General features: G+C 47.6%; 1 protein-coding gene across 2 annotated transcripts in view; it reads left to right on the top strand.

The window, feature by feature from the left end:
* The first annotated feature begins 664 nt into the window (after window positions 1-664).
* The window catches only part of AMHR2 (anti-Mullerian hormone receptor type 2), a 35854-nt gene continuing 9857 nt past the window's right edge, over window positions 665-26661 (top strand). Inside the window, exons 1-7 of one of the 2 annotated variants that reach the window (XM_053374327.1) lie at window positions 665-1116; window positions 8082-8168; window positions 12179-12259; window positions 17088-17227; window positions 21210-21437; window positions 22980-23094; window positions 25433-25593. In XM_053374327.1, coding sequence (XP_053230302.1) covers window positions 861-1116; window positions 8082-8168; window positions 12179-12259; window positions 17088-17227; window positions 21210-21437; window positions 22980-23094; window positions 25433-25593 — 1068 coding nt within the window. In that variant the 5' untranslated portion in view covers window positions 665-860. Of the gene's footprint in view, window positions 1117-8081; window positions 8232-12178; window positions 12260-17087; window positions 17228-21209; window positions 21438-22979; window positions 23095-25432; window positions 25594-26661 lie in introns of both variants that reach the window. The other variant, XM_053374322.1, reaches the window with a different exon arrangement.

The following is a 26661-nucleotide window of genomic DNA, read 5'->3' as shown; positions in this document are numbered from 1 at the left end:
AATTGCATTTTATTCCATAGTCTATATTTTATATTAATCCATATTGTCCATAATTTTGTTACATTACAAGTGAGATTAAAATCCTGCTAATGTTTTCATCTGCTTGCAGTGGTCTCTTTAAATAAAATATAATTTCCCCCCCGTTCTTATTTAAAGTTTTTGTCCTCTTGGAAATTCAATGGAATGTAAGTACACAGTTCTGCCAATTAACCACCTCTGTCCACCTACCCACACTATATATTAATGCCTATAGCACAGATCCCTTTCATTGGAGTGGGGGAGGAGGGTGTTGATGTGATCTCATTTCTGTGTTTTTTTTTAAGAAAGCACAAAAATGACCCCAACAGTATCTCGACATGCAGTGCCGAGTGCTTTTGCACATATTCAGTTTGATGTTGAACATACCCATTCGAATGGACCTTGAATGAATATTGCTGAGAATCTTGCTCCACCCACTTCAAACCTCCTTGTCTCTCCCCCTCCTCCCATAACAATATTCTTCAAATCTGAAACTCTGTCCTTGAGCTGCTTAGGGGGGCACCTAAGATCTCCCTCCTGGAGTTTGCAGGGAGTTGTTTTGCTGTCTCGTGGGAGGTGTTTTTGTATGGTGGCATTGGAAGCTATTATACCCAATCTGCTTAGGCATGAAGGCAGACCCACTGGAAATCTGTCTTGTCCCTCCTTGCCTAGATGTGCTGCCTCCCTCGCCTGCTTCAGCGCTTGCGGTCACTCGCTGACAGCAACCAGCCCCATCCCACACGCTGAAGCCAGCCAAGTCCTTCCCACCTGGGCCCGGAGGAGGAACTCCTAGGCGGGCAAGCTAGGTTTGCATATCCAGTTCAGGTGCTCTTGGAGGGTAGATGGGGCCCTGCAGGCTGCTTTGGAGATTGTCTGCCTGGCTAATACTACTGAGATGCCAAACGGTGAGCAACAGTGCCCTGAGTAAAAACCGCAGCTGCGTCTCCTATGGATCTAATGCCCTGATGGAAGGCATGGAGCATCTCAAGGGCTTAATTTCGGAGGACGGCCACAACAGAACCATCCAGTGCCCTCACAACCAGTGCTGCTTTGGTATCTGGAACCTGACCCAAGGACATCTCCAAGCCAAGTTGCAAGGTGAGGACCAAAGGTGGAAGGAGGAGCTGCTACAATTCTTCCTTAGGGGGTCAGGTGGGAAAGGAGGCAGGATGGGATGTGGTGGTTTGGCAGGAAGACGGAACGCCCAAAGCTCACATGATTTCGGGAGGGAGGTGGGATTTTAGAGCACGTAGATTTTAGAGACAAGGACTCTGCTGCATAGGAATGAGATGATGGGGACTCTACAAGCTTAGAACAAAGGGGTTTCCTTTATGCCATGTCCGATTATGAGTCCATTTGGTTCAGTATTGTCTATACTGCCTGGCAGAAGCTCTCCATGATTTCAGACACGGTTCTCACCCAGTCTTACCTGGAAATCCTGGGAACAGAACCCAGGACTTGCAAGAAAAGCAGATGCTCTTATCATTGAGCTACAGCCTTCCCCAGGGATGCACACATTTCATCTCTAGATCCATAAGCCTGTAAGAGAGAGATCAAAGGGTCATCAAGTATACCTGAGTGTCCCTAATGCAGGATCTCTTCCCTGCCACCCCTTAAAAACTACTGTGCTAGACTGAATGTTCAAGCAGAAATATATTGGTGTGGAAATGAAGCCTGGGAAATTAGCACCATGAGAAAGGGAGAAACTGAGCAGCAGCCTCTACTCGCTGCTGTTGATTTCTTCCAAATTAAAAGGCACGGAGATTCATCAAAAGTGATTCCTTGCAGCATGGACTGTAGCACAAATGATCTGAGAGTTTTTATAGTGACTTCAGAGGGGTGTGCTGCCTTCTGCTTCCGGGATAATCTGGTTTGATGGATTTCCCAGGTTGATTTGTTGGAGAAGGGGTTGAGGGGCTAGTGGAGGAACAGCTCTGCACCATAGCTCTGTGGCTGGGTGCTGGGAACTGTAGCTCGGGTCTGTGTGTAAAACTACAATTTCCAGGTGTCTTGGGTTGGGGAATGCACTTCAAATGTATGGTGTGTATGGAGCCTGTTTCTGTGTGTACACGGTAGATTCTACTGGCTGATTTGCAAGCACATTCATCATCCAATGTCTCATTTGCTGGATGATTTGCAGCCGAATGAGTGAATTGCTTTCACCACCACCCGGTCGAAGTGCTCTGCTTGATAATAAGTGAGAAGATATGAAATCATAGAACTGTAGAGTTGGAAGGGATCCCATGGGTGATCTAGTCCAACCCCCTGCAAAGCAGGAATCTCAGCCAAAGTATCCAATGTAGGAATGAGTACTGTCACATAACGGCTTGTCAGTGCAACTGAACACAGCTGAGGGGCTAAGGCAGAGCCTTCAGATTAACTAAAAATGTGAAAAGTATTTTTCAATTTGTATACATGCTTGTCTGGACTCACCCACCCTGACATATGGCAGGTTACAAGCATGCCAAACGTTTCCTGTGTATTCAGTTTTATATTGTGTGGTGATTTTGGTACCTAGGCTTCCATGAACAGGGACATGGGTGGTGCTGTGGGTTAAACCACAGAGCCTAGGGCTTGCCCATCAGAAAGTCGGCGGTTTGAATCCCCGCAATGGGGTAAGCACCCGTTGCTCGGTCCCTGCTCCTGCCAACCTAGCAGTTCTAAAGCACGTCAAAGTGCAAGTAGATAAATAGGTACCACTTCAGTGGGAAGGTAAACGGCATTTCCGTGCGCTGCTCTGGTTCGCCAGAAGCGGCTTAGACATGCTAGCCACATGACCCGGAAGCTGTATGCCGGCTCCCTCGGCCAATAAAGCGAGATGAGCGCCGTAGATAAATAGGTACCACTTCAGCAGGAAGGTAAACGGCATTTCCGTGCGCTGCTCTGGTTCGCCAGAAGCGGCTTAGACATGCTAGCCACATGACCTCGAAGCTGTATGCCGGCTCCCTCAGCCAATAAAGCGAGATGAGTGCCGTAGATAAATAGGTACCGCTTCAGCGGGAAGGTAAACGGCATTTCCGTGCGCTGCTCTGGTTCGCCAGAAGCGGCTTAGACATGCTAGCCACATGACCCGGAAGCTGTATGCCGGCTCCCTCGGCCAATAAAGCGAGAGGAGCGCCGCAACCCCAGAGTCGGTCACGACTGGACCTAATGGTCAGGGGTCCCTTTACCTTACAAGCATGCCAAACATTTCCTGCGTATTCAGTTTTACATTGTGTGGTGATTTTGGTACCTAGGCTTCCCAAAACAAACTGTGCTTGAACCACGTCATGCTCAGAAAGAGTTGCACTTCACCACACATTTAATGCACATTCAACGCACATTTAAAGCATGTGGCTTCCCCCAATACATCCTGTGAACTGTAGTTTGTTAAGGGTGCTGGGGAGGGGGGAGGGAAAACTACAGTTCCCATGAATATTTATGGGAAGTCATGCGCTTTGAATGGAGCCTTCAAAGTGTGGTGTGGATCTGCCCAATGATCACTTGGAGCCCTCATTTATTTATTTATTGCATTTTCCATCCCATTATTTTCCAAGAACATCATTTTTCTTCAGCTGCCCCGTTTTATCTTCACAACAACCCTGTTATGGGCTAAGAGATAGTGACTGGCTGAAGGTTACCCACTGAGCTTCAGGGCTGAGTGAGAATTTGAAGTTGGATTCTCCTCTGCTGTAGTCCAGCACTTTAACCACTCTGCCACACTTCCTTCCTTCTTCAGAATATGAGAGAGAAGAAAAAAACTGGTGGAGAACAGATAGCTGGGGGCGTTTGCGTTAGAAATCACTCCCAGCCAACATATGTCAGACCCCAGCTTATGAAATGTATCGCTGCAAGCCTTTAGTCCCTCATTGTAGCTGTTTGAAAAGATAAAAGCGAAGTTTTAAAAGACGAAGAGAAAGCTCCCGGCCAGCGTTCTCACACACGCTGACCCTTCTTCCCTCCCTTCCAGAGAGGGCTGAGGAGCTGGCGGTTGCTATGGGGAGAGACGAGGAAGATGAGGTCAGAGTGCACCTTGCGCGAGCGTGTACCAAAAAAGCAGCAACTCCCACCTTTCCTCCTGCAGTTCGGCCAGGAGAGGAACCTTTTCGTTGCCACACGTGCAACTACCTGTGGCTCGGAGTGAGAGCTCACCAGTCTCCCCCCTCCCCCCCCCCCCCGCTGGAAGCCTGGCATTCCCTTCCTCACCACAGAATCCCACCTGCTTTCGCTCCTCGGCTAGTTACCGTATTTTTCGCTCTATAGGACGCATTTTTTCCCCTCCAAAAATTAAGGGGAAATGTGTGTGCGTCCTATGGAGCGAATGCAGGCTCCTTGGCTTCAGCAATAGCAACGCGAAGCCAACGCGAACCCCACAAGCTCGGGGGGCAGCAGGAAGGAGGCGCGCCGCCTTTGTGCTGCTCCCTGACCTCTTTGAGGCTTTTCCCCGAGGAGGGAGAAGCGACTGACTGGCCGTGTCAGTCCCTTCTCCCTCCTGGTCGAAAAGCCCGCAGGAGCCGTGTGCTCCTTAAAGGGTGCGCGGCTCCTGTGGGCATTTGCGGGAGATGGGGGAATTCCCCCACCTCCCGCAAAAGCAGGGAAAAGGTCTGGGAGAAGCGCACAGGCTGCGCGCAGCCTGTCCGCTGCTCCCAGAGCTGGGGGGGGGTTCATTCCCCCCCCTTGATTTCCCCCTCTGAAAAGTAGGTGCGCCCTATGGTCAGGTGCGCCCTATAGAGCGAAAAATACAGTAGGCTGTGATGTTCTCCTGCTCAACTCTGCAAAAAAACACCCCACAACCCCAGGCTTCCCAAGGATGTTAAGGAGAGCATGTGACTCGCAGCGGTTCCCAACCTGTGGCTCCCCAGATGTTGTTGGACTACAACTCCCATCAACCCTGAGCTCTGGCCTTGCTAGCTAGGGATGATGGGAGTTGTAGTCCAACAACATCTGGGGACCCACAGGTTGAGAGCCGTTGCAAGGAAAGAGGGGCATCTCCCTAAAGCTGATGGCAGGTGAGGGAGAGCAGGCCTGAAGGAAAACCTTGCGTCAGGGCTGGGTAACTGAGGGCCACATTTCTTGCTAGGCAGCCTTCCAAGGGCCACATGCTAGTAGTGAGTGGGGCCAGAGACAATCGGTGGGCAAAGCACTAGGTGCGAATTACAGTGGTACCTCGGTTTACCAACTTAATCCATTCTGGAAGTCCGTTCTTAAACTGAGGTGCACTTTCCCTAATAAGGCCTCCTGCCGCCGGTGCCCTTACACTGTTTGGGTTCTGTTCTTAGACTGAGGTAAAATTCTCAAACCGGAACATTATTTCCAGTTGCGGAGTTTGTAAACCAAATTATTCTTAAACTGAACTGTTCTGAAACCGAGGTACCCCTCTACATCTTTTTTCAGTAGACTACTGTAGTGGTACCTCGGGTTACAGACGCTTCAGGTTACAGACTCCGCTAACCCAGAAATAGTACCTTGGGTTAAGAACATTGCTTCAGGATGAGAACAGAAATCGTGCGGCGGCAGCTGTAGACCCCATTAGCAAAAGTGGTACTTCAGGTTAAGAACAGTTTCAGGTTAAGAACGAACCTCCAGAACGAATTAAGTTCTTAACCTGAGGTACCACTGTACTACTCTCTGTCTCTCTTCTCTTCCTCCATCCAGAGAAGCAAAAAGCACTATCAGAGTTCAAGGGCACATTCCAGCCAAGCAAAAATATACAGAATGCAAAATAGGGCCAGTGAGGAACATGGGTGTAGCCAGGATTTTTGTTCTTTTTAGGGGGCACCAAAGTTGCTGAGCTTTTTTTAGTTTTGTTATTTGTTAGCATCCATTGGGGGCAGCAGTAGTGAAAGTATTATTACTATTGCTATAATTGATTGATTGATTGATTGATTGATTTAATTTGTATACCATCCTATACCCACAGATCTAGGGCAGTTCACAAGATAAAATAACAGGATTAAAACACAAAATGCATAATAGGAACAAGAACCACCCAATTATCCCCCCCTCCTCCCCAACACATTTTAAAAGTACAGGCAGATTTTGCAGGCTGTGGGCCAGCAGCAACCAGGCCCAGAAAGAGGGGGGGCCATATGGGCCACTTGGCCTGGGCCTCCGATTCCAAAGGGGACCTCGGTCAGCATATTCAAGGCGAAGTTGCTTGATTTTTCCTGTGTAATTCAAGAATTTGCAGAAAAGAAAGCTAGGAAAGCATTTTTAAATGTAAATACTTAAAATAATCATTTTCTCTATGTATTTTTAAAAAGCACTATTGTATAGTTATATTTTCCATTCTGTCTTTATATGCAGATACGGTTCAAGCCTTGAAATAAAATTACTGTATTTTTCGCTCTATAAGACGCACCAGACCATAAGACACACCTAGTTTTTGGAGGAGGAAAACAAGAAAAAAAATATTCTGAATCCCAGAAGCCAGAACAGCAAGAGGGATCGCTGCGCAGCCGGCATTCACTCCATAAGATGCACACATATTTCCCCTTACTTTTTAGGAAGGAAAAAGTGAGTCTTGTAGAGCAAAAAATACGGTATTTGTCACCGTAACTTTTGTGAAAATTATTTATATACAGTGGTACCTCGGGTTAAGTACTTAATTCGTTTCGGAGGTCCGTACTTAACCTGAAACTGTTCTTAACCTGAAGCACCACTTTAGCTAATGAGGCCTCCCGCTGCTGCTATGCCGCTGGAGCCCGATTTCTGTTCTTATCCTGAAGCAAAGTTCTTAACCTGAAGCACTATTTCTGGCTTAGTGGAGTGTGTAACCTGAAGCGTATGTAACCCGAGGTACCACTGTACTTACTTATTTATAAGTCTTCAGTTATCCCCAGGGTAAAAAGGGGGGGGCACATTATCTACCTGGGCTGGCCCTGGCAGCAACCCAAGGAATGTGGAACAGTAGCTCAGGGGAGACTGATATTGAGCACAACTTTGCACCCAGCTCTTTGGCCCTGGGCTGTTGGTTTCCAGAGAACGCTGCTATGGGTTCTTTCAAGTCCAGGGCTTAGTGTGGGCTGGGCACTAATTCAGGGCAAACCAGTGTGGATGCTTGGAGATGAGAGACGCATGCCCACAGTGCAGTGTCCAAATGCAGGGCGAGAATCAGGATATGGGCCAATGGTTAATAATAATAATAATAATAATAATAATAATAATAATAATAATAATAATAATTTATTATTTATACCCCGACCATCTGGCTGAGTTTCCCCAGCCACTCTGGGCGGCTTCCAATCAAGTGTTAAAAACAATACAGCATTAAATATTAAAAACTTCCCTGAACAGGGCTGCCTTCAGATGTCTTTTAAAGAGAAGATAGCTGCTTATTTCCTTCACATCTGAAGGGAGGGTGTTCCACAGGGTGGGTGCCGCTACCGAGAAGGCCCTCTGTCTGGTTCCCTGTAACCTCACTTCTCACAATGAGGGAACCGCCAGAAGGCCCTCGGCGCTGGATCTCAGTGTCCGGGCTGAATGATGGGGGTGGAGACGCTCTTTCAGGTATATAGGACCGAGAGGCAAAAATTCAATTTATCATCATATTTGAATTCTAGTCCCTACAAAATATGTGGGGGGAGGACCCCAGGTCCCACAAGGACTAAGTGAGGATTGGCTGGGGGAAATGGGAGGAACGGTGGAAATCAGATCCTGAATTCAAATCCCAGCACAATTATAGACTTCCCGGGATAGCCTTGAAGAAGCTGTTGTCTCTTGGTCCCTTTCCTATTTTCTACGGTGTTAATTTCATAGTGGCATATATATTTTTAAGACACTGAAGGACCTGCAGGCTGAATTTGAAGCCCCTTTTCCTTCTCATTGTTCTCTTATTTGTATGCTGCTGCTTCTAATGTAGTTTTTCCCCCTTTCCATGTTTATCTGTTAAATTTATAGCACTTGCAAATTCGTGAAAAGCAGAAAAACAAAATAACATTTAAACTATGCAAACAAAGCTGATAAAACTGGCATACAAGGAGGGTCTGCCTGGAATCTAGCTCTCAAGGTTACGGAGATGTGATGTTCCCCTGATTAAACTGTTTATCTGAACTCCCTCCTCTCCCTGTCTTCTGCCCATCCAGGTTGCTGGATCAGTGAAAAAGATGCCTGCGATTCTGCAGCCTGTGAGTCTCGATCTTCTGAGGATGCCAAAACGGTTACTTTGTCCTGTAGGTGCAGATCTGATTTGTGTAATGCTAACATCAGCCATGTCGGGCCTCGAAAGAGGAAGGGTAAGGAGGTCTATGGGGTCAGGGGTCGCTGGGGAGCCACAGGATAGAAGAGGCACACCCAAACTCGGCCCTCCAGCTGTTTTGGGACTACAACTCCCATCATCCCTAGCTAACAGGACCAGTGGTCAAGGATGATGGGAACTGTAGTCCCAAAACAACTGGAGGGCTGAGTTTGGGGATGCCTGGGAGTCGAGAGAAGGAGGAGAAGGAGGCAGGGCATGGATTGCAACTGAGCGGCAAATGTTAGGACCATTAAAGTGAGAGAAATCCGGGCACAAAAGAAGCTTTTTTGGAGAAAAGTTGCTGAGCTTTTTTTTGGGCGGGGGGGGGGGAATTCAGACATTTCCCCAGTTTTCCCAGTCCCCCCACCCAAATACTACTTCTATCATTTAAATTCCGGATGTATAGCAACCCTAGAATAGAAACTAATAGCACAATCCTAGCAACATGCATTAAAGCACATTGTGTACCCTACAAAAAAATCTGGGCAACATACTTTGTTAAGGATGCTTGGCATTGTAGCTACAGTTCCTGGGATTCTTTTGGAGAAGTTAGGATTGTAACCATAGGGGTGTAACTCTAATACAGTGGTGAAGTAAGGGACCCCTGACCATTAGATCCAGTCGTGACTGACTCTGGAGTTGCGGCGCTCATCTCGCTTCATTGGCCGAGGGAGCTGGTGTACAGCTTCCGGGTCATGTGGCCAGCATGACTAAGCCACTTCTGGCGAACCAGAGCAGCGCACGGAAAGGCCATTTACCTTCCCGCTAGAGCGGTACCTATTTATCTACTTGCACTTTGACGTGCTTTCGAACTGCTAGGTTGGCAGGAGCAGGGACCAAGCAACGGGAGCTCACCCCGTTGCGGGGATTCGAACCGCCGACCTTCTGATCGGCAAGTCCTAGGCTCTGTGGTTTAAGCCACAGCGCCACCCACATCCCTAATACAGTGGTACCTCGGGTTAAGAACTTAAGTCGTTCTGGAGGTCCGTTCTTAACCTGAAACTGTTCTTAACCTGAAGCACCACTTTAGCTAATGGGGCCTCCCACTGCCACTGTGCCGCCGGAGCACGATTTCTGTTCTCATCCTGAAGCAAAGTTCTTAACCCGAGGTACTATTTCTGGGTTAGCGGAGTCTGTAACCTGAAGCGTCTGTAACCTGAAGCGTATGTAACCCGAGGTACCACTGTATTCCCTTCCCATGTCTTTTCTTCCTACTTCACTGTTCTCTTTTCTTTTCGCTGCTGTTTCCTGCCCAGGCTTTCTCCAAACCCCTGTGAGAAAAGTTGTGTCTCCCCTCCCACATCCCACCCACAGGTGCACTCCTGCATATCAGGGGTGGGGGGTGACCCACTCACTCAGCAAAGACCTTGAGAGTCTCGCAGGGAGGGAGCACACCACATTTCTGAGTCAGACCGATAAATACAATTTGGAGAAGCAGGAGCTGCTTGCTCCGATGGGAACCATCAGATTGCAGGACTAGGGCTCCCTTCCAAAACATCTCCTCCTAGAAATGTCCTGAACCCATATGGGGGTTCACATGGAAGGGAGGGCAGAACTGGCTCTAATTCTCTGGTTTTCTAGCGCTGGAAGCACAGGGGTGTCTATGGCTAAGCACAACAGGAGCACACATTCTAAGCCTGAGTCTTAGAACCTAGAACCATGGTTGGGTCGGCCCAGCCATGAGGCCAGGTGAAGTGTATCCTGCCTCAGGCAGCAGGATACAAAGCAGGCGGATGGTTATCCTCACAACAACCTTGTGAAGTGGGTTCAGCCAGGAGTAGGCAGATTTCAGGCTTGACGTACCTACATTTTGTTTTTGTTTTACTAAAGCTCTTAAACCCACTAACCAGTCACAGAAGCAAAACGATGGAACAGGGGAGCTCTGCATGCTTAGAATTAAGGTGTCTCACAACACATGCTCAGCCCAGGAATTTGTTTTTGCAACCAGACATTACCTCCCAGCCCTTTCACACACAAACCACTCCTGCTCCCACTTCCCGTTTTTTCTGCCTTTCAGCCACCTAATTCTGGGGGGAAAACAATCATTTCGTTGTTGCTATTGTTAAACAATTGGGAGTGCAGAAACAGTTACTACTACGAACAGTGCTTTTTTTCGGGGGGTACGTAGAGGTACGCATACCCCTAAACATTTTGTGAATCTTTGTACTTTTGTCCAGTTACTGTATTTATGTCCCCCAATTTGAACTATAAAGTGGTGGTTTTCTTGAGTCAAAATGAGAGTACCCCTAAACATTTTTTCATAGAAAAAAAGCACTGGCCATGAATCACCCTGAAATATGTCAGCAGCAGACTGACATTTTGCTCACCCCTGGCTTAGGCTGAGATTTGACCCCAAACCATCCTCTGAGTGTCATGGCTGAGGGAGGAACTGAACCTGGCTCTCTTGTCTTGGCAGTATAGCTTTGCTGAAAGCAATCTGTTTTGCAAACATCCCCAGAGACAAAAGAATGAGAAAAGAAAACAGCCATGTTCCCTCAGAGAAACTAGACTACACAGGACACTCTTTTCCCCTCACGAGTGCTACACTAGGCCTTGGCCAGATAAAGAAAGGAAACAAACTAAGCATTGCTTTGCGAAACTGAAGATAGCTTTGCAGAGTGCAACCCAGGCTGCATTTTATTTTATACAGTGTACATCATGGGTAGGCAAACTAAGGCCCAGGGGCTGGATCCGGCCCAATCGCCTTCTAAATCCGGCCCGCAGGCGGTCTGGGAATCAGTGTGTTTTTACATGAGTAGAATGTGTGCTTTTATTTAAAATGCATCTCTGGTTATTTGTGGGGCTTGCCTGGTGTTTTTACATGAGTAGAATGTGTGCTTTTATTTAAAATGCATCTCTGGTTATTTGTTGGGCCTGCCTGGTGTTTTTACATGAGTAGAATGTGTGCTTTTATTTAAAATGCATCTCTGCGTTATTTGTGGGGCATAGGAATTCGTTCATTTTTTCCTCTCCAAAATACAGTGGAACCTCAGGTTAAGTACTTAATTCGTTCCGGAGGTCCGTACTTAACCTGAAACCGTTCTTAACCTGAAGCACCACTTCAGCTAATGGGGCCTCCTGCTGCTGCCGCGCCGCCGGAGCACGATTTCTGTTCTCATCCTGAAGCAAAGTTCTTAACCTGAAGCACTATTTCTGGGTTAGCGGAGTCTGTAACCTGAAATGTATGTAACCCGCGGTACCACTGTATAGTCCGGCCCCCCACAAGGTCTGAGGGACAGTGGACCGGCCCCCTGCTGAAAAAGTTTGCTGACCCCTGGTGTATGTTCTACTCTTTGCAGAATAGCGTAAGGAAAAGGCCGGCCCCTGCCCTCGCGAAGCTTTACAATCGATTGCAGCCTTTGCTAGCAGGTCCCTTCCAGCGATCTGGGGCCATGCGCAACTCCCGCTAGCCCCAGACAGAATGTGTAAGGGCCTTGCGCTGTTGCTTCTTTTGCACAAGTTTGCACAAAGTGTTGCAGCGATTGCCTTTCCTGGTTCTCCCTGCCAGAGCAATGCAGTTACCACATCAAGGCCTTCAAAAGTGGGAAGGCAACAGGGAGGATGCAGGAATGTTGGCTGTCGAGATGAGAAGGGGGCTGTCTATGGAGTGGGAGATGTCCTTTCCCCCCCTGCCCAATTTTAATTTTAATTAAAACATCAGAGGAAAGTGCCGTGGAGATGGAGGGAAGCTGATGCCAGGGTTGGGCAGAGAGGTCTTGGAGAAGGACACGCCAGAGGCCCGCGAGCACCTGGAGGGAGGGAGGAGTGGCTGGTGGGATCCAAGCCCAAGGCTTGGAGCCAAGAGGCTTGGGAGTGCATACTCTGGGAAAGGGGTTTGCAAGAGATTGTTCTCCTACCTCCTCCTCCGAAATGTGGAACGCGCTGAACCGATTCTCCCACTGCAGTGGAGATGTTTGTGATCACCTTCCCCTCTTATCTCTGCAGCTGCGTCACTGCCCAGCGGGAACATCTGGATCATTACCTCCTGCATTCTTCTGCTCTTCCTGGGCTGTCTGGCGTTTCTAGGTATTGTGACTTTGGGGTGGGGGTGGGGCAAGGCATTTGCTTTTTATTTTTTTATTTTTTTATTCAAAGTTATAACAAAACATATTATCCAAAAACATATCCTTATTTCCCCCCCATTTTTCCTCCCTCCCCCCTCCCCCCTCCCCCCTCCCCCCCCACAGAACCCCCCACCCCCACTTCCCTCAGTTCCAGTCTTTGGTTTCTCCAATAATGCTATTTTCTGCATGTTACAAAGTTGTCTAGATCCTCAAACTGTTTAGCTGATTATTATCAGTAAAAAAATTGTGAATGTTTATTCAAAACCTGCCAAGGAGTCCAGTTCGCTTTGTTGCGTCTTCAGATACTTTGCGAAAGGTTCCCATTAATTCTTAAAATCACAGTTATCCTTGTCCCGTGGCTTATATGTCAATTTTGCCAGTTCTGCATAGTCCGTCAATTTTTCTTGCCATGATTCTTTAGTTGGGGTTTCTTCAGTCTTCCATCCTTGTGCTACCAGAACTCCTTTGTCGCATACATGAAAATGTTTTTCAACTTTTTTGGCAGGTTTTTCCCTACGATCCCCAACAAAAATGCCTCAGGTTTTTAAACAAATGTTAAATGGAACATTTTCTTCAATTCATTGTATATCATTTGCAATAAGGGTTGCTACACAGCAACATTCAGCTAGAGGCGAGGGAAGAAGGGAGCACATCTGCAGGCTGCTCAGAGAACGGCAACAGCGGACTCTCTGCTTGCCTTGCATAGAAAACCCAAACGCACAGAACGAGCGCCAGGAGTCAGCATTGCTGGGCACCAGCCGATGCCCAAATCTCAGCAGGGGCTCCGATGATGACCCCCCAAACCCACTGGCCTTGCACTACCTCCAGCCAGCTCTCTCCAAGCATGCAAACAGTGACTTCTGTTTTGCTGTCTTCTGGGTAGTGATGCAGATTGGGCTAGTGATATGGACTGGATAAGAGCCCATATAGAGTCCTTACATAGGTTCCCTATTGGTAGGAGAGAATAACAGAGGCCAACCAGAGAATATTGAGAAGCAAAGCAGCTAGTAAGCCTGATCTTTATTATCTGTTGCAACAGGGTGCTGCCCTCACCCCCAGGAGAGAGGAGGAGCCCAGAAAAATGGCGCGCAAGGCCTTATAAAGGCTTTTGAAATTGCCACCCTCTACATCAAGACCACCCCCAGAAACATCATACATACATCACAGAAGGGGTGTAACCTAAGACCACCCCTCAGATACATCATACCTACATCACAAAAAAGGCGGTCTAAAACAGAAATTTGAATGTTGTTTTTCTCCTGTCGTTGTTTATCTCCTGTCTGGCAGGTTACTTGATTGGATTGCCTGGGGAGCCTGGCCAGTCTTTTGTAATGATAAATACTTAGTTCCTGGGCCAGGTCACAGGCTCACACCCTATTCATATCTTAAATGTGCCCTTAAGACAGGATTTGTGAGGAAAGAGACAATGGGAGGTTTCCCACTTTGACCTTGCAGAGAAAACATTTGCTCAGTTTAGGAATCAAAATGGTTCCAGGTCGATCTTCCTGTGCTGATCTATGTACGTGCTTGGTTGGTACGCTTATGAACATTACCATATATCTAAGACCATAAAATTCCTATCACACAACACATGGCTTAACTATGGAACTCCCACCCGCAGGAGAGGCAGTGATGACTCCCAACTTGGATGGCTTTAAAAGAGAATGAGGCAAACGCATGGAAGAGAAGTCTATGGGAGGCAGCACAATGCTTCTGAATACAGTGGTACCTTGGTTCTCAAACTTAATCCATTCCGGAAGTCCATTCCAAAACCAAAGCATTCCAAAACCAAGGCACGCTTTCCCATAGAAAATAATACAAAACGGATTAATCCGTTCCATGCTTTTAAAAACAACCCCTAAAACAGCAATTTAACATGAATTTTACTATCTAGCGAGACCATTGAGCCATAAAATGAAAGCAATAATCAAAGTACTGTACTATAAAATAAATAACACAGTATTGTAGATGATAAAAATTAAAATCAAACTTTTTTTATTAGAGCCAGTGTGGTGTAGTGGTTAAGAGCGGTAGTCTCGTGATCTGGGGAACCGGGTTCGCGTCTCCGCTCCTCCGCATGCAACTGCTGGGTGACCTTGGGACAGTCACACTTCTCTGAAGTCTCTCAGCCCCACTCACCTCACAGAGTGTTTGTTGTGGGGGAGGAAGGGAAAGGAGAATGTTAGCCGCTTTGAGACTCCTTAAAGGGAGTGAAAGGCGGGATATCAAATCCAAACTCCTCTTCTCTTCTTCTTCTACCTGCACTGATGATAGTCATTGTTTGGATGGGGGGGGAGCGCTTTTATCCATTTCTGCAGTCACACAATCAATCAATCAATCAGTCAGTCACAAAAACAAATTAACCGAAAAAGCCTCAAAAACGCAAAATAAATAGCAAAAACAAAAGCGCCAAACTTAATCCGTTGCAGAAGTCCATTTGACTTCCAAAATGTTTGAAAACCAAGGCGCAGCTTCTGATTGGTACAGACGCCCCGGAAACAATAGCCGACAGCTGCATCGGACGTTCGGCTTCTGAGAAACGTTTGAAAACCAGAACACTTCCGGGTTTTCAGCGTTTGAGAACCAAGGTGTTTTAGAACCAAGGTACGACTGTGCCACTGGATGCCAGCAGAACGCTTGGATCCTGCTTGTGGGTTTTCCACAGGCTTTTGGTTGGCCACCATGAGAACACTATGGATTACGTGGACTATTGGCCTGATCCAGCAGCTGTTCTGGTGTTCTTATTTAGAGAGGCAGGAGCAGGGCGGTGCTGACTAGACCAGTAGGGAGTGCTGACCAGCCCTGACTCCGCTATCCATGCGGAGAGGAGTTCTGTGTGTACAAACATACCGTATTTTTCGCCCTATGGGACACACTTTTTCCCCTCCAAAAATGAAGGGGAAATGTGTGTGCGTCCTATGGGGCGAATGCAGGCTTTCGCTGAAGCCTGGAGAGCGAGAGGGGTCGGTGCGCACGGACCCCTCTCGCTCTCCAGGCTTCAGGAAGCTATCCGCAAGCCTTGGGAGCCTGCGGAAGTTCCCACCGGGCTCCCTAGGCTTGCGGACAGCAGCCTGCACCTCGAAGCCTGGGGTGCGCTGAGCAGCGCACCCCGGGCTTCGGGCAGATATCCGCAAGCCTGGAGAGTTTCCAAGGCTTGCGGATAGCAGCCTGTTCTGGGGGCTGGGGTCAGGGGAAGCTCGGGCTTCCCCTGCCCCAGCCCCGCGCCTGGGGGGGGAAAAATAATTTTCCCCCTTTATTTCCCCCCCCAAAAAAACTAGGTGCGCCCTATAGGGCAAAAAATACAGTACATACGAAGGCTTCCACAGAATCTGGAACCTGGCACGATCCCGAACACTGTCGCACTTAGATCCTCTCAAAGGATCTCTCACACGCTGTGCTTGTTACTATTACAGGCATTACATTAGGAATGGGTATGTGTGTATAGTTTATTTCTGAGAAGCAAACACACTCTCATGTAGCAGCCACAAGCCAAGACTTCACCAAATGTGATCCTTTAAAAGTAGCCAAGATATGGGAGCAATGCATTGTATTCGTGGCTATTTTTCTAGAAAAAGAGGTGCCAGAACTCACCGTGAACTTGTTGTCTTGTAAAGGCAGTGGCGCCCACCTGAGAGGTGCTGGAACTGAGTTCCTGTGAGTTCTGGCTGAAAAAAAGCCCTGATTGTATTTATTATTTATTATGCCCCACCTTTTTCTCTGAGGAGCTCAAGGTGGGGTGTGTGATTCTCCCCATCCCCTTTTAATTCCCACAACAACCCTGAAATATACTCGGAATCCTGTAGTGATTTCATGCTCTTTATTGCAGCTTGTAAAACAGTGATTTAATTGCCCCCAAACCTCAGGCTTTTATATACATTATTTACACAATGAGTCCCGTCTGATTGGCTGATTCTGCTTCCTTCCTGGGGCCTGATTGGTCTTTTCCTGCAGGCCAATCAGTTGTTGCATTCTACGATCCTACCAGCCTAATAGGCTGATTAACTTCCTCCTGGAGCCTGATTGGTCTTTTCCTGCAAGCCAATCAGTTGTTGCATTCTAGGATCCTACTTGCCTATTGTTCTAGGATCTAAGCTTAGTACATACCATGTGAGGTAGGTTATGCTGAGAGTCAGTGACCGGCCCAAAGTCACCCAGTGAGCTTCATGGTCAAGTGAAGATTTGAACCTTGGCTGCTCCCAGGTCCTAGTCTGACACTTTAACAACTACATAAAGGTAAAGGGACCCCTGACCATTAGGTCCAGTCATGACCAACTTTGGGGTTGCGGTGCTCATCTCGCTTTATTGGCCGAGGGAGCCGGCATACAGCTTCTAGGTCATGTGGCCAGCATGACTAAGCCGCTTCTGGTGAACCAGAGCAGAGCACAGAAACGCCGTTTACCTTCCCGCCGGAGCGGTACCTATTTATCTACTTGCACTTTGACGTGCTAGGTTGGCAGGAGCTGGGACCAAGCAACGGGAGCTCACCCCGTCGCAGGGATTCAAACCGCCGACCTGATTGGCAAGTCCTAGGCTCTGTGGTTTAACCCACAACGCCGCCCGCGTCCCGAAACCACTACATACCTCACTGAAATTTCAAGTTTGGGTGAGGAAAGGCTGAGCAGGATTTCTAGTGGCCAGGGATTATGGCTCTTCATTGCCTTCGTCTCTCCCCATGACCAGCAGTACAAATTAGGCAAACATATGAACACCTGCGTAATTTGTGCAGGACTTTGATAATTTTGGGACGCGTGTTTTGCTGCAGGAGCAAATATATTTTTCTTTCCTTGTAGTTCTAAGGCAGTGGAAAGTCCTTGCTGTGCTCCTGAGCCCAGAAGAAAGCAGTGAGCTCACCAAGGTGACTACGAGCTCGGAGCCAAATACCGAGAGGAAACTGCCCACACAGGAGCTTCCAGATCTCCAGTTCCTTCAGGTATCAGTTGTGGGGGACCCTGGGCCCACTGAGAGTCACCCTAGTTTGCTTGCTTTATCTGTGGGAAACGCCAACCTGGTTTCGGAGGCAGCCCAATGCATTTGGGCACCTGAGGCGAAACACAAAATGGCGCTCCTCCCCACAGGGGAAGAAGGGATGAGGGAAGATCTACGTCAGTAACAATAAATATAAACATAAGGAACAGGTTGGGAGCAGACCAGTAGCATCTCCTATTTCCCAAGAGAAAGGAGCACTACTGAGGAGACGGCAGATCCAGCCTCCAAGAGTGCATTGCAGCTGTTGCTGGCACCATGGCAGCGCAGACAATGCATTTCTTGGAGGCCAGATCTGCTGCTCATGTGGATCCTGCCGCCTGAGGCAGTTGCCTCACTTTGCTTCATAGGTGGGCAGGTCCTGGTTCTCTTTTGCATCTGTCCTTGCTACATCTCTCACACGCACCTGTGTCGTTTTTGCCTTCTCCTTACAATCCTAACTGCTTCAAGTGACGTTAAAGTAGGGTTGTCGTTTTTCAAAAACTGAAAATTCAGACAATCACCATGCCCTTACCACAGCAAAAAGACTGATTAATAATAATAATAATAATAATTTATTATTTATACCCCGCCACTCTGGGTGGCTCCCAATCGAGTGTTAAAAACAACACAGCATTAAATATTAAAAACTTCCCTAAACAGGGCTGCCTTCAGATGTCTTTTAAAAATAGGATAGCTGCTTATTTCCTTCACATCTGAAGGGAGGGCATTCCATAGCGTGGGCGCCACTACCAAGAAGGCCCTCTGTCTGGTTCCCTGTAACCTCACTTCTTGTAATGAGGGAACCTCCAGAAGGCCCTCGGTGCTGGATCCCATACCGATGAATTGGAACTTGCAACATATGAACCACTTGCATATAAACACAGGCTTGCCATGGACAAATTCAGTGACATTTGGAATCTATTCTTACAAATACTGTCATAGGTTAAGATCTGATGAAGTACAATAACAAGCTTGTAAAATATACAGGCCCCCCCTTTATTTTTCCTTCAGTTTCCCTTTTGCTTTCTCTCTCTTTTATTTACGTCTCACCATGTTTAGCGCACATATAATTATGTACTTTTTATACTTTCAATAAAGATATAGAAAGAAAGAAAGAAAGAAAGAAAGAAAGAAAGAAAGAGAAAGATCTCCATTTAATTTTTTTTGAAGCTTTATAACTATTTTTTCAGAAATCCACCAAAAAAATCAACACTTCCTTTTTTTAAAAAGATATTTATTAAAGTTTCCAGTTTTTATACAAACAAAAAACAAACAAAGAAATTAAAAAAAACATATAGTTCATAAAACATACTTTTCAATAACAAATTTCTCTGACCTCCTCATACCTCCCCTTCTTGTATTCCATTTCAGGTTATTTGTTCAGCAAATCCTTAACTTAAAGCATTACAGCTTATCATATCACCTTATTTTCTATCCAAACCCTTTTTCCCCCCATCCATGTTCCTTTATATCATTACAGCTAGAAACCACTCAATTTCAATCCAACATCATTCAGCATTCCTTAATTTTACAATATTTCTGTAAATAGTCCTTAAATTTTTTCCAGTCTTCTTCTGCCGACTCTTCTCCCTGGTCACGGATTCTGCTCGTCATTTCTGCCAATCCCATACAGTCAATCAGTTTCATCTGCCATTCTTCCAGAGTGGGTAGATCTTGCGTCTTCCAATACTTTGCAATGAGTATTCTTGCTGCTGTTGTAGCATACATGAAAAAAGTTTTGTCCTTCTTTGGCACCACTTGGCCGGCCATGCCCAAGAGAAAGGCCAACACTTCCAATATGGGCTGCCATATGCCCGGGTATCCCCAGACACATTGGCGGCTTTTCGGAAATTCCACCTGGACACCATTATTGATGGACGAATTCCAGACATATGGCAGCCTTAGTTAAAGGGGCTCTTTCTTAATTGCTTTGTAATGTAATACAAATGTAAACCTGACATGGGCCAGAGGAATGTCCATTTGCCTTACTCATAATGGCTCTCCTCGACTTCCTGTTTGACATCCATCTATCTAATGTTGACGCATCAATGGCATAAGAGTAGCTCCATACACCCCCACCCCTGCTGTTGTATTTCTTTGTCATGATTGCAAAAGAGAAGGCTTGCCTTGTGATGGCAGTGTTGTCCCAACAGACACCCGGAAGGAAAGAAAGCACCCTTTGATGACTAGTGTGCTATTTGTGCCGTGTCTGAGAGTTGTTCATCTGGTACAGAAAGCAGAAGAAAGCCATTTTTAAACTGATTATATATTCCAACCACTGTGAACAGTTGTGCTGCAAACTAATTGGAGCAAAATCCAGTTTAAGGTTCATCTGTGTGGAGGCATTCTGTGAACGGCTAAACTCAGAATTCTGAATACCGGCAAAAAACTACAGTTCCCAGAATTATTCTCTAGGAAGTGGGGGAGAGGGGTTGCCTTTGCTGTTAAGCTTGTATTTATGCCCTGAGGGTCGCTGCCCTTCTGTCTTTCCCCACTCTAACCACAAAGACTAGAAGCTTGCACGGTTTGTGAGATGACGATCACATGGGGTAGAAACCAAGGTATTCTCAGTTTTGAAATGTCTTCCAGATTAACAGCTTTTGAACTTAAATTGTGCATTACAAGAATAATGGGATCTGCTATACAGGGCAAAGCAGAGACATCACCTTGCCAACAAAGGTCCGTATAGTAAAAGCTACGGTTTTCCCAGTAGTGATGTGTGGAAGTGAGAGCTGGACCATAAAGAAGGCTGATCGCCGAAGAATTGATGCTTTTGAATTCTGGTGCTGGAGGAGACTCTTGAGAGTCCCATGGACTGCAAGAAGATCAAACCTCTCCATTATGAAGGAAATCAGCCCTGAGTGCTCACTGGAAGGACAGATCCTGAAGCTGAGGCTCCAATACTGTGGCCACCTCATGAGAAGAGAAGACTCCCTGGAAAAGACCCTGATGTTGGGAAAGATGGAGGGCACAAGGAGAAGGGGACGGCAGAGGACGAGATGGTTGGATAGTGTTCTTGAAGCTACCAGCATGAGTTTGACCAAACTGTGGGAGGCAGTGGAGGACAGGAGTGCCTGGTGTGCTTTGGTCAATGGGGCCACGAAGAGTCAGACACGACTAAACAACAACAACAAACAGGGCTGTGCTTAGAGTTAGGAAGTGGATGCTAAAATTTGCCACAGCCTTCCCCCAACTGGTCCTCTCCAGATGTATTGCATTATTATTATTATTATTATTATTATTATTATTATTATTATTATATTACATTTTTATACTGCCCTTCATCCAAGGACCCCAGGGTGGTTTACAATATAAAAACACAAAAATACATAGCACAGTAACAAACTAAAACAATAACACACACACACGAGTTTATAATTAATTAATTAGGCAAAGAAGAAGAGTTTGGATTTGATATCCCGCTTTATCACTACCCGAAGGAGTCTCAAAGCGGCTAATATTCTCCTTTCCCTTCCCCACAACAAACACTCTGTGAGGTGAGTGGGGCTGAGAGACTGCAAAGAAGTGTGACTGGCCCAAGGTCACCCAGCAGCTGCATGCGGAGGAGCGGGGAATCGAACCCGGTTCACCAGATTACAAGTCTAACACTCTTGACCACTACACCACACTGGCTCTACACCACAGAAAGGCCTGGGAGAAGAGGAATATTTTTGCCTGGCACCTAAAAATATCTAACAAAGGCACCGAGTGAACCTCCCTGGGGAGAGCATTCCACAACTAGGGGGCCACCACAGAAAAGGCCCGTTCTCTTGTTGCTGCCCCATGGACCTCTCATGGAGGAGGCACACAAAGAAGGGCCTCCGATGATGATTGCAAGGTCCGGGTCGGTTCTTACTATTGCTCATGCCAGATGGGGGTGATGGGAAGCATCTGAAGGGCGCCGGGTTGGGGAAGGCTCTTTCACCCAAATTCTTTTTGCCCCACAGGTTCTCCATGAGGGGCAGTTCTCCAAGCTGTGGCAAGGAACATTCCGCCAGCAGCCTGTGGCCATCAAAGCCTTCCCTGCTTTGTGCTACCGGCAATTTGCATCTGAGTGGGCTGTGCACAGCCTCCCGCTGATGAGCCATGACAACGTTGTGCAGCTTGTGGCTGCCGGGTGTGGAGGACCACACAAGGAACAGGGGGGCCTCCTGGTGCTGACGCTCTACCCGTTGGTGAGTGCCATACTAGTGATATGATTCAGGTTGTGCCCAGGCAATGGTACACACAAGTGGCAATTTATACATGTGTGTCTGGAGCAAATATTTGCCTGCATGTAATAATGCGCAAACATTATTTGCCTGATTACAAGCACAGCACGGTGCATTTTATGTGCTTACCTTCTTGTTGGAAGTTTGGAATCCCTCCTGGACAAAATTCAGCCCCATTGGGATCTCACCTTGCTCTTTCTAAAAATCACATTTCTAGGCCGTAAGACTATGAGGAAATGTTTGGAAATGGGTTGGCAGTGTCTGATGAAATTCCAAATACCAGAGAAGAATGAGTAGGGATAGCAGGATCTGCTCCAGGATCTCCTCTTCAACCATGAGCAGGAATCCCCCACTCATACCCCCTCTTCTCTTTCCAAGGTTTTGCGAAAGAACAAAACCAAAACAAGAACCCCAAATTATCTGAAAGCCTGTATGTCGGAAGCAGAATGTATGGTTGTGCAGACAAATCCTTAGTATGCGTAATTCATTCTGTGCTGTAAACGTCAAATCCTGCAGCTCTGCTGTAGCCCTCAGGTCTTGCTTTTTTCTTTTCTTTTAAAAATTATGCTAGAAATTGGGGGTCGTCTTATACACGGATAGTGGAGAGGTGGGACAGGCGGTTGGTAGCTGCCGCGAGCTGGAGGTTGTCAGCAGCATTTTTGTGTGTGCAGCAAGGTCTGGCTGCTGCAGCAATTGGGCGGGCGATTGGCTCCTGCTTTTGGTGAGCGTGCATACAGTTGGTGGCTTCATTAATGTATGTGCAATTTGCTGTGGCAGTTCTGTGGGTAAGCACCCTTCAGCAACCCTGGGCAACCTCCCCCCCCCCAAAAAGCTGAACAACTCAGGGCAATCTCCCTCCATTTTCTCAGTTTGGAGTCTCGAAAAAGACTTATACACGGTGGCGTGTTATGCACGAAAAAATACGGTAACTTGCGACTGACAGGGCATGGGATAGCCATACCTGAAGTAGCTCCGGGCAGGGGGAGGGATGTCAACAGATGATCAAGAGGCAAAGTTGTATTGGGTCACGCCAGGGAAAGTAGTTAAAGGAGTACAGTAAAGGTAAAGGGACCCCTGACTTAGGTCCAATTGCAAACGACTCTGGGGTTGTGGCGCTCATCTCGTTTTACTGGCCGGCGTACAGCTTCCAGGTCATGTGGCCAGCATGACTAAGCCACTTCTGGCAAACCAGAGCAGCGCACAGAAACGCCGTTTACCTTCCCGCCGGAGCGGTACCTATTTATCTACTTGCACTTTGATGTGCTTTCAAACTGCTAGGTTGGCAGGAGCAGGGATTCGAACCACCGACCTTCCGATCACCAAGCCCTAGGCTCTGTGGTTTAGACCACAGCACCACCGGCATTCCTCTAAAGGAGTACAGTAGTCCCCAGCTAAGGCCTTATTCTCACAGTCAGCAGTCTTCTCAGTTCTGCAATTCTCACACACTTGCAGTTGTCGGACTGCTCTAGTTTATGTGCATTGAGTTGCATGGTGCTTTCTTCACAGGGGTCCCTACGGCATTTCCTCATGCAACATGTTTGTTCCTGGGATGTCGCTCTCAAGCTAGGGTCCTCCCTTGCCAAGGGCCTTGCTTTCTTACACAAAGAGCTGTGGAAGGAAGGTAAGAGGCAGTGGGCCCAGGGGTGCTCATCATCATCATCATCATCATCATCATCATCATGTGTTTCATTGTTCCTTAGATGTATGGGAAGGGGCGGTACCTCTGGTGGGGAACATGTTGTGCTCCTTCTGGGTAGTTTGTCCACCAAGGTTCTCATGGCTCCAATCTGTGGCTCCAAGAAGCTGTGAGCGACAGCAGCCACCCCGTGGGAACAGCTGTGACTAGCTGGCTAAACCAGGTGAGGGCAACTGATGGGTCTTAAATGGTGAGTTAGGGATTCCCCTGCATGCAAGGACAGGTTCCAGTGGAAGGAGCGAGCAAAACCAATAGTGGGCCCAATGGACAAGAAGGCGCTTTCTGCACGAGCTGTAGAGGAAAATGAGAGTCACGTTGTAAGAAAAACAGCTCCTTTTCCCTTATGGGATATTCTGGAGCCGGTATAGAGTTCTTAAGTGGGTTCCCTATTGGTAGAAGAAAATAACAGAGGCCAGCCAGAATATACAGTGGTACCTCGGGTTACAGACACTTCAGGTTACAGATGTTTCAGGTTACAGACTCCGCTAACCCAGAAATAGTACCTCAGGTTAAGAACTTTGCTTCAGGATGAATACAGAAATTGTGCAGTGGCAAGAGGCCCCATTAGCTAAAGTGGTACCTCACGTTAAGAACAGTTTCAGGTTAAGAATGGACCTCCAAAACGAATTAAGTTCTTAACCTGAGGTACCACTGTACTGAGAAGCAAAGCAGCTAGTAAGCCTGATCTTTATTAAAGGAACTGTTGCAACAGGGTCCCCACTCACCACACGCAGGAGGGAGGAGAACCCTGAACTATGGTGTGCAAGCCCTTATATAGACTTTTGAAATTGCCCACCCTGTAGCCCAAGACCACCACCCCTAAATATCATACATACATCACAGAAGGAGGCGGTCTACAGCAGAAATCCTGCTTGCCAAGATACCTGATAATGGTCACTGATTGCATTGCCTGGGCAGACTGGCTATTCTTTTGTGATGGTTAATATTTTAGTTCCTGAATCCAGGTCACAGGCTCACCCTATTCATACGCAAATACGCCCTTAAAACAAAAGCAAAAAAGACAATGGGAAGGCTTTCCCCATTTGCCTCCCTTACTGCAGAGGAATATTTGAGGTCACTGGGAGAGTCAAAATGGCTTCAGGATTGCTCTCCCATGCTATTTCAAAAACATGGTTCATGTCAGGGGCTCAGGAGCAGAAGCACAGGGGAGAGAGGAAATAGAGAGCGAAGGAGAGGAATCCGAGGGGAGCGTAGGGGAGTATGACAGTGACCCGAGAGATTCCATGAGCTTCTCCAGCGAATCAGAAGATTCCCAGAAGGGGGCGCCGATGGTCAGGGCAAGGGGGGGTCCCAGGGGGGACGCACCAGAAACAAGGGGCCAGCGGGGACTCCCAAGGCAGCAGCGGGGGATCAGGACCAGTTCCCCCACCAGAGCACAGTGGGGGGGAAGAGTCACATGTGTCAGGACCAGCCTCTCCTCCAGCGGGGAGAGAAGATGAGTCAGGGCTGACCACGCCTCCATCGGAAAGTGGGGAAACGGAGGGGAGGTCAGGTCCAGCTAGCCTCCCCGAAGGAGGGAGCAGTGACAGCAGTGTAACGGTCAGAAGGAAAGTGGGAGGCTGGGCGCGCGCGCCAAGTTCAAATGTGCAGGCGCGCGGGACAGCAGAAAACCCGGATTGGGAGCCAGGTCCTAAAGCCCGACGGAGGGAGGGGGAAGAGTCAGGGGACTCAGCGTCAGAAGAGTCTAGGAAGGGCGAGACCCCGACGGGCAGGCGGACTCAGAGGAGGAAGGAACAGAGGAAGAGGTGGAGTAAGGCTAGAATCTTAAACTGGTGTCAGGGGGGAGGAGATTCAGACGGAGCTTCGGCGGTCTAAAGTTTGAGACGTAGTGCTGCACGCTGCGGCTGTGGAAGTGAACTGAACTTCAATAAAGACTTTTATACTAAACAACGAAGCAGCGTTGGTCTTCTGTGAGCTGGGACCTCGGGCAGCGCTGATAGTTCATATATTTAGATATGTGTGCATTTATGAATATTCTATATTTGGGACCTTAAGATTCTTACAACAGTCGGATGGGACTCGTCAACCTGGGAAAGTAGCCCATCTAGGAGAAAGAAAATTCCCCTCTCCTGCTACCTGAGATCTGCTTGGGGGTCAAACCTTTTCCCATGCAACCCTGTGCTCTGTTTCTTCCTCTCTCTGCTTTCTCCCCGCTGCTCATTGTCTTGATAAGTTCACGGTGGGTGAAGCCTGAGCTTTCAACCAGCCATGCCACTGCTAACACCCTTTGTCTTGGTACCAGGCCTGTATAAACCTGGGGTGGCACACCGAGACCTGAGCAGCCAGAATGTGCTGGTGCGGGAGGACAGGACCTGCGTCATCACGGATTTCGGCCTCGCCATGAGTCTGCCTGCGTGCCACAAGGCGTGGAGAGAGGGCCCCACAGAAGGCATTGTCCGCAAGGTACCTGCATTGCTAAGGGGTTGAACGGAACGAGAAGCAGTTTGGAGAGGGGCTTGGCAATATCGGGGCACGAGAATATAGTGGGGGTGGCAATTGCAGGGCTGCTCAACCATTAGACAGAGGGAGCTGCTTCATGCAGGAGATGTTGCGGGGACAAAGCAGCAGCAGAGCAATAGAGGACACAGCTATGTGCCACGTGACATAAATATTGATTCTATAATCTGCCTTGGAACTGGGCTGCTTAGGGCAAGGGAGTCCTCAGTGCTTTGCAAAACTTACTGCCTGCTGCTCTAGCTAAGGAAATTGCTCAAAATATGCAAAGTCTGCTTCCTTTATTAGTTCACAGAATGTATTTCCTTCTCACATTTACACCCCACCTTTCCTCCAAGCCACTCAGGGTTGCCCCATTTTTCTCTCCTGTTGTATTTTAATTGCTGCAACCTGCCCTGGGACTTTAGGGTGAAAGGCAGGTAATAAATTGTAGTGATAAACAGCAACAACAACCCTGTGAGGTAGTTTAGGCTGAGAGAGCAGAACAGGCCCATCATCACCATGTGATTCATTTCAGCAGGGGTTTGAAGTCAAGTCTCTCTCTGGCTGGAAGACAGAACTCTAAAACATGATGCCTTTATCATCTTGGTTGCCCTCCTCTGCACACATTCCAGCTTGTCAGCATCCTTCTTAAACTGTGGTGCCCAGAACTGGACACAGTATTTCTAGTGTGGTCTGACTAAGGCAGAATAGAGTGGTACTATTACTTCCCTTGATGTGGGCACAATCCTTCTGCTGATGCAGCCTAGAATAGCATTAGCCTTTTTTGCTGCTGCATCACACTGTTGACTCATGTTCAGCTTGTGGTCCACCCAAACCCCTAGATGCTTTCCACATGTACTGCTAGCAAGCCAGGTATCCCCCACCCTATATTTGTGCATCTGGTTCTTCCTGCCCATGTGCAGAACCTTACATTTGTCCCTATTGAAATTCATTTTGTTAGCTTGCGCCCAGTTCTCCCATCTGTTAAGGTCATTTTGAATTCTAATTCTGTCTTCTGCAGCATTAACTACCCCT

The sequence above is a fragment of the Podarcis raffonei genome, chromosome 2 (genome assembly GCF_027172205.1).
Source record: "Podarcis raffonei isolate rPodRaf1 chromosome 2, rPodRaf1.pri, whole genome shotgun sequence".
In the NCBI taxonomy this organism is placed as follows: domain Eukaryota; kingdom Metazoa; phylum Chordata; class Lepidosauria; order Squamata; family Lacertidae; genus Podarcis; species Podarcis raffonei.
The sequence above is the reverse complement of the archived record's forward strand: the minus strand, read 5'-3'. Positions and strand labels throughout refer to the sequence as shown.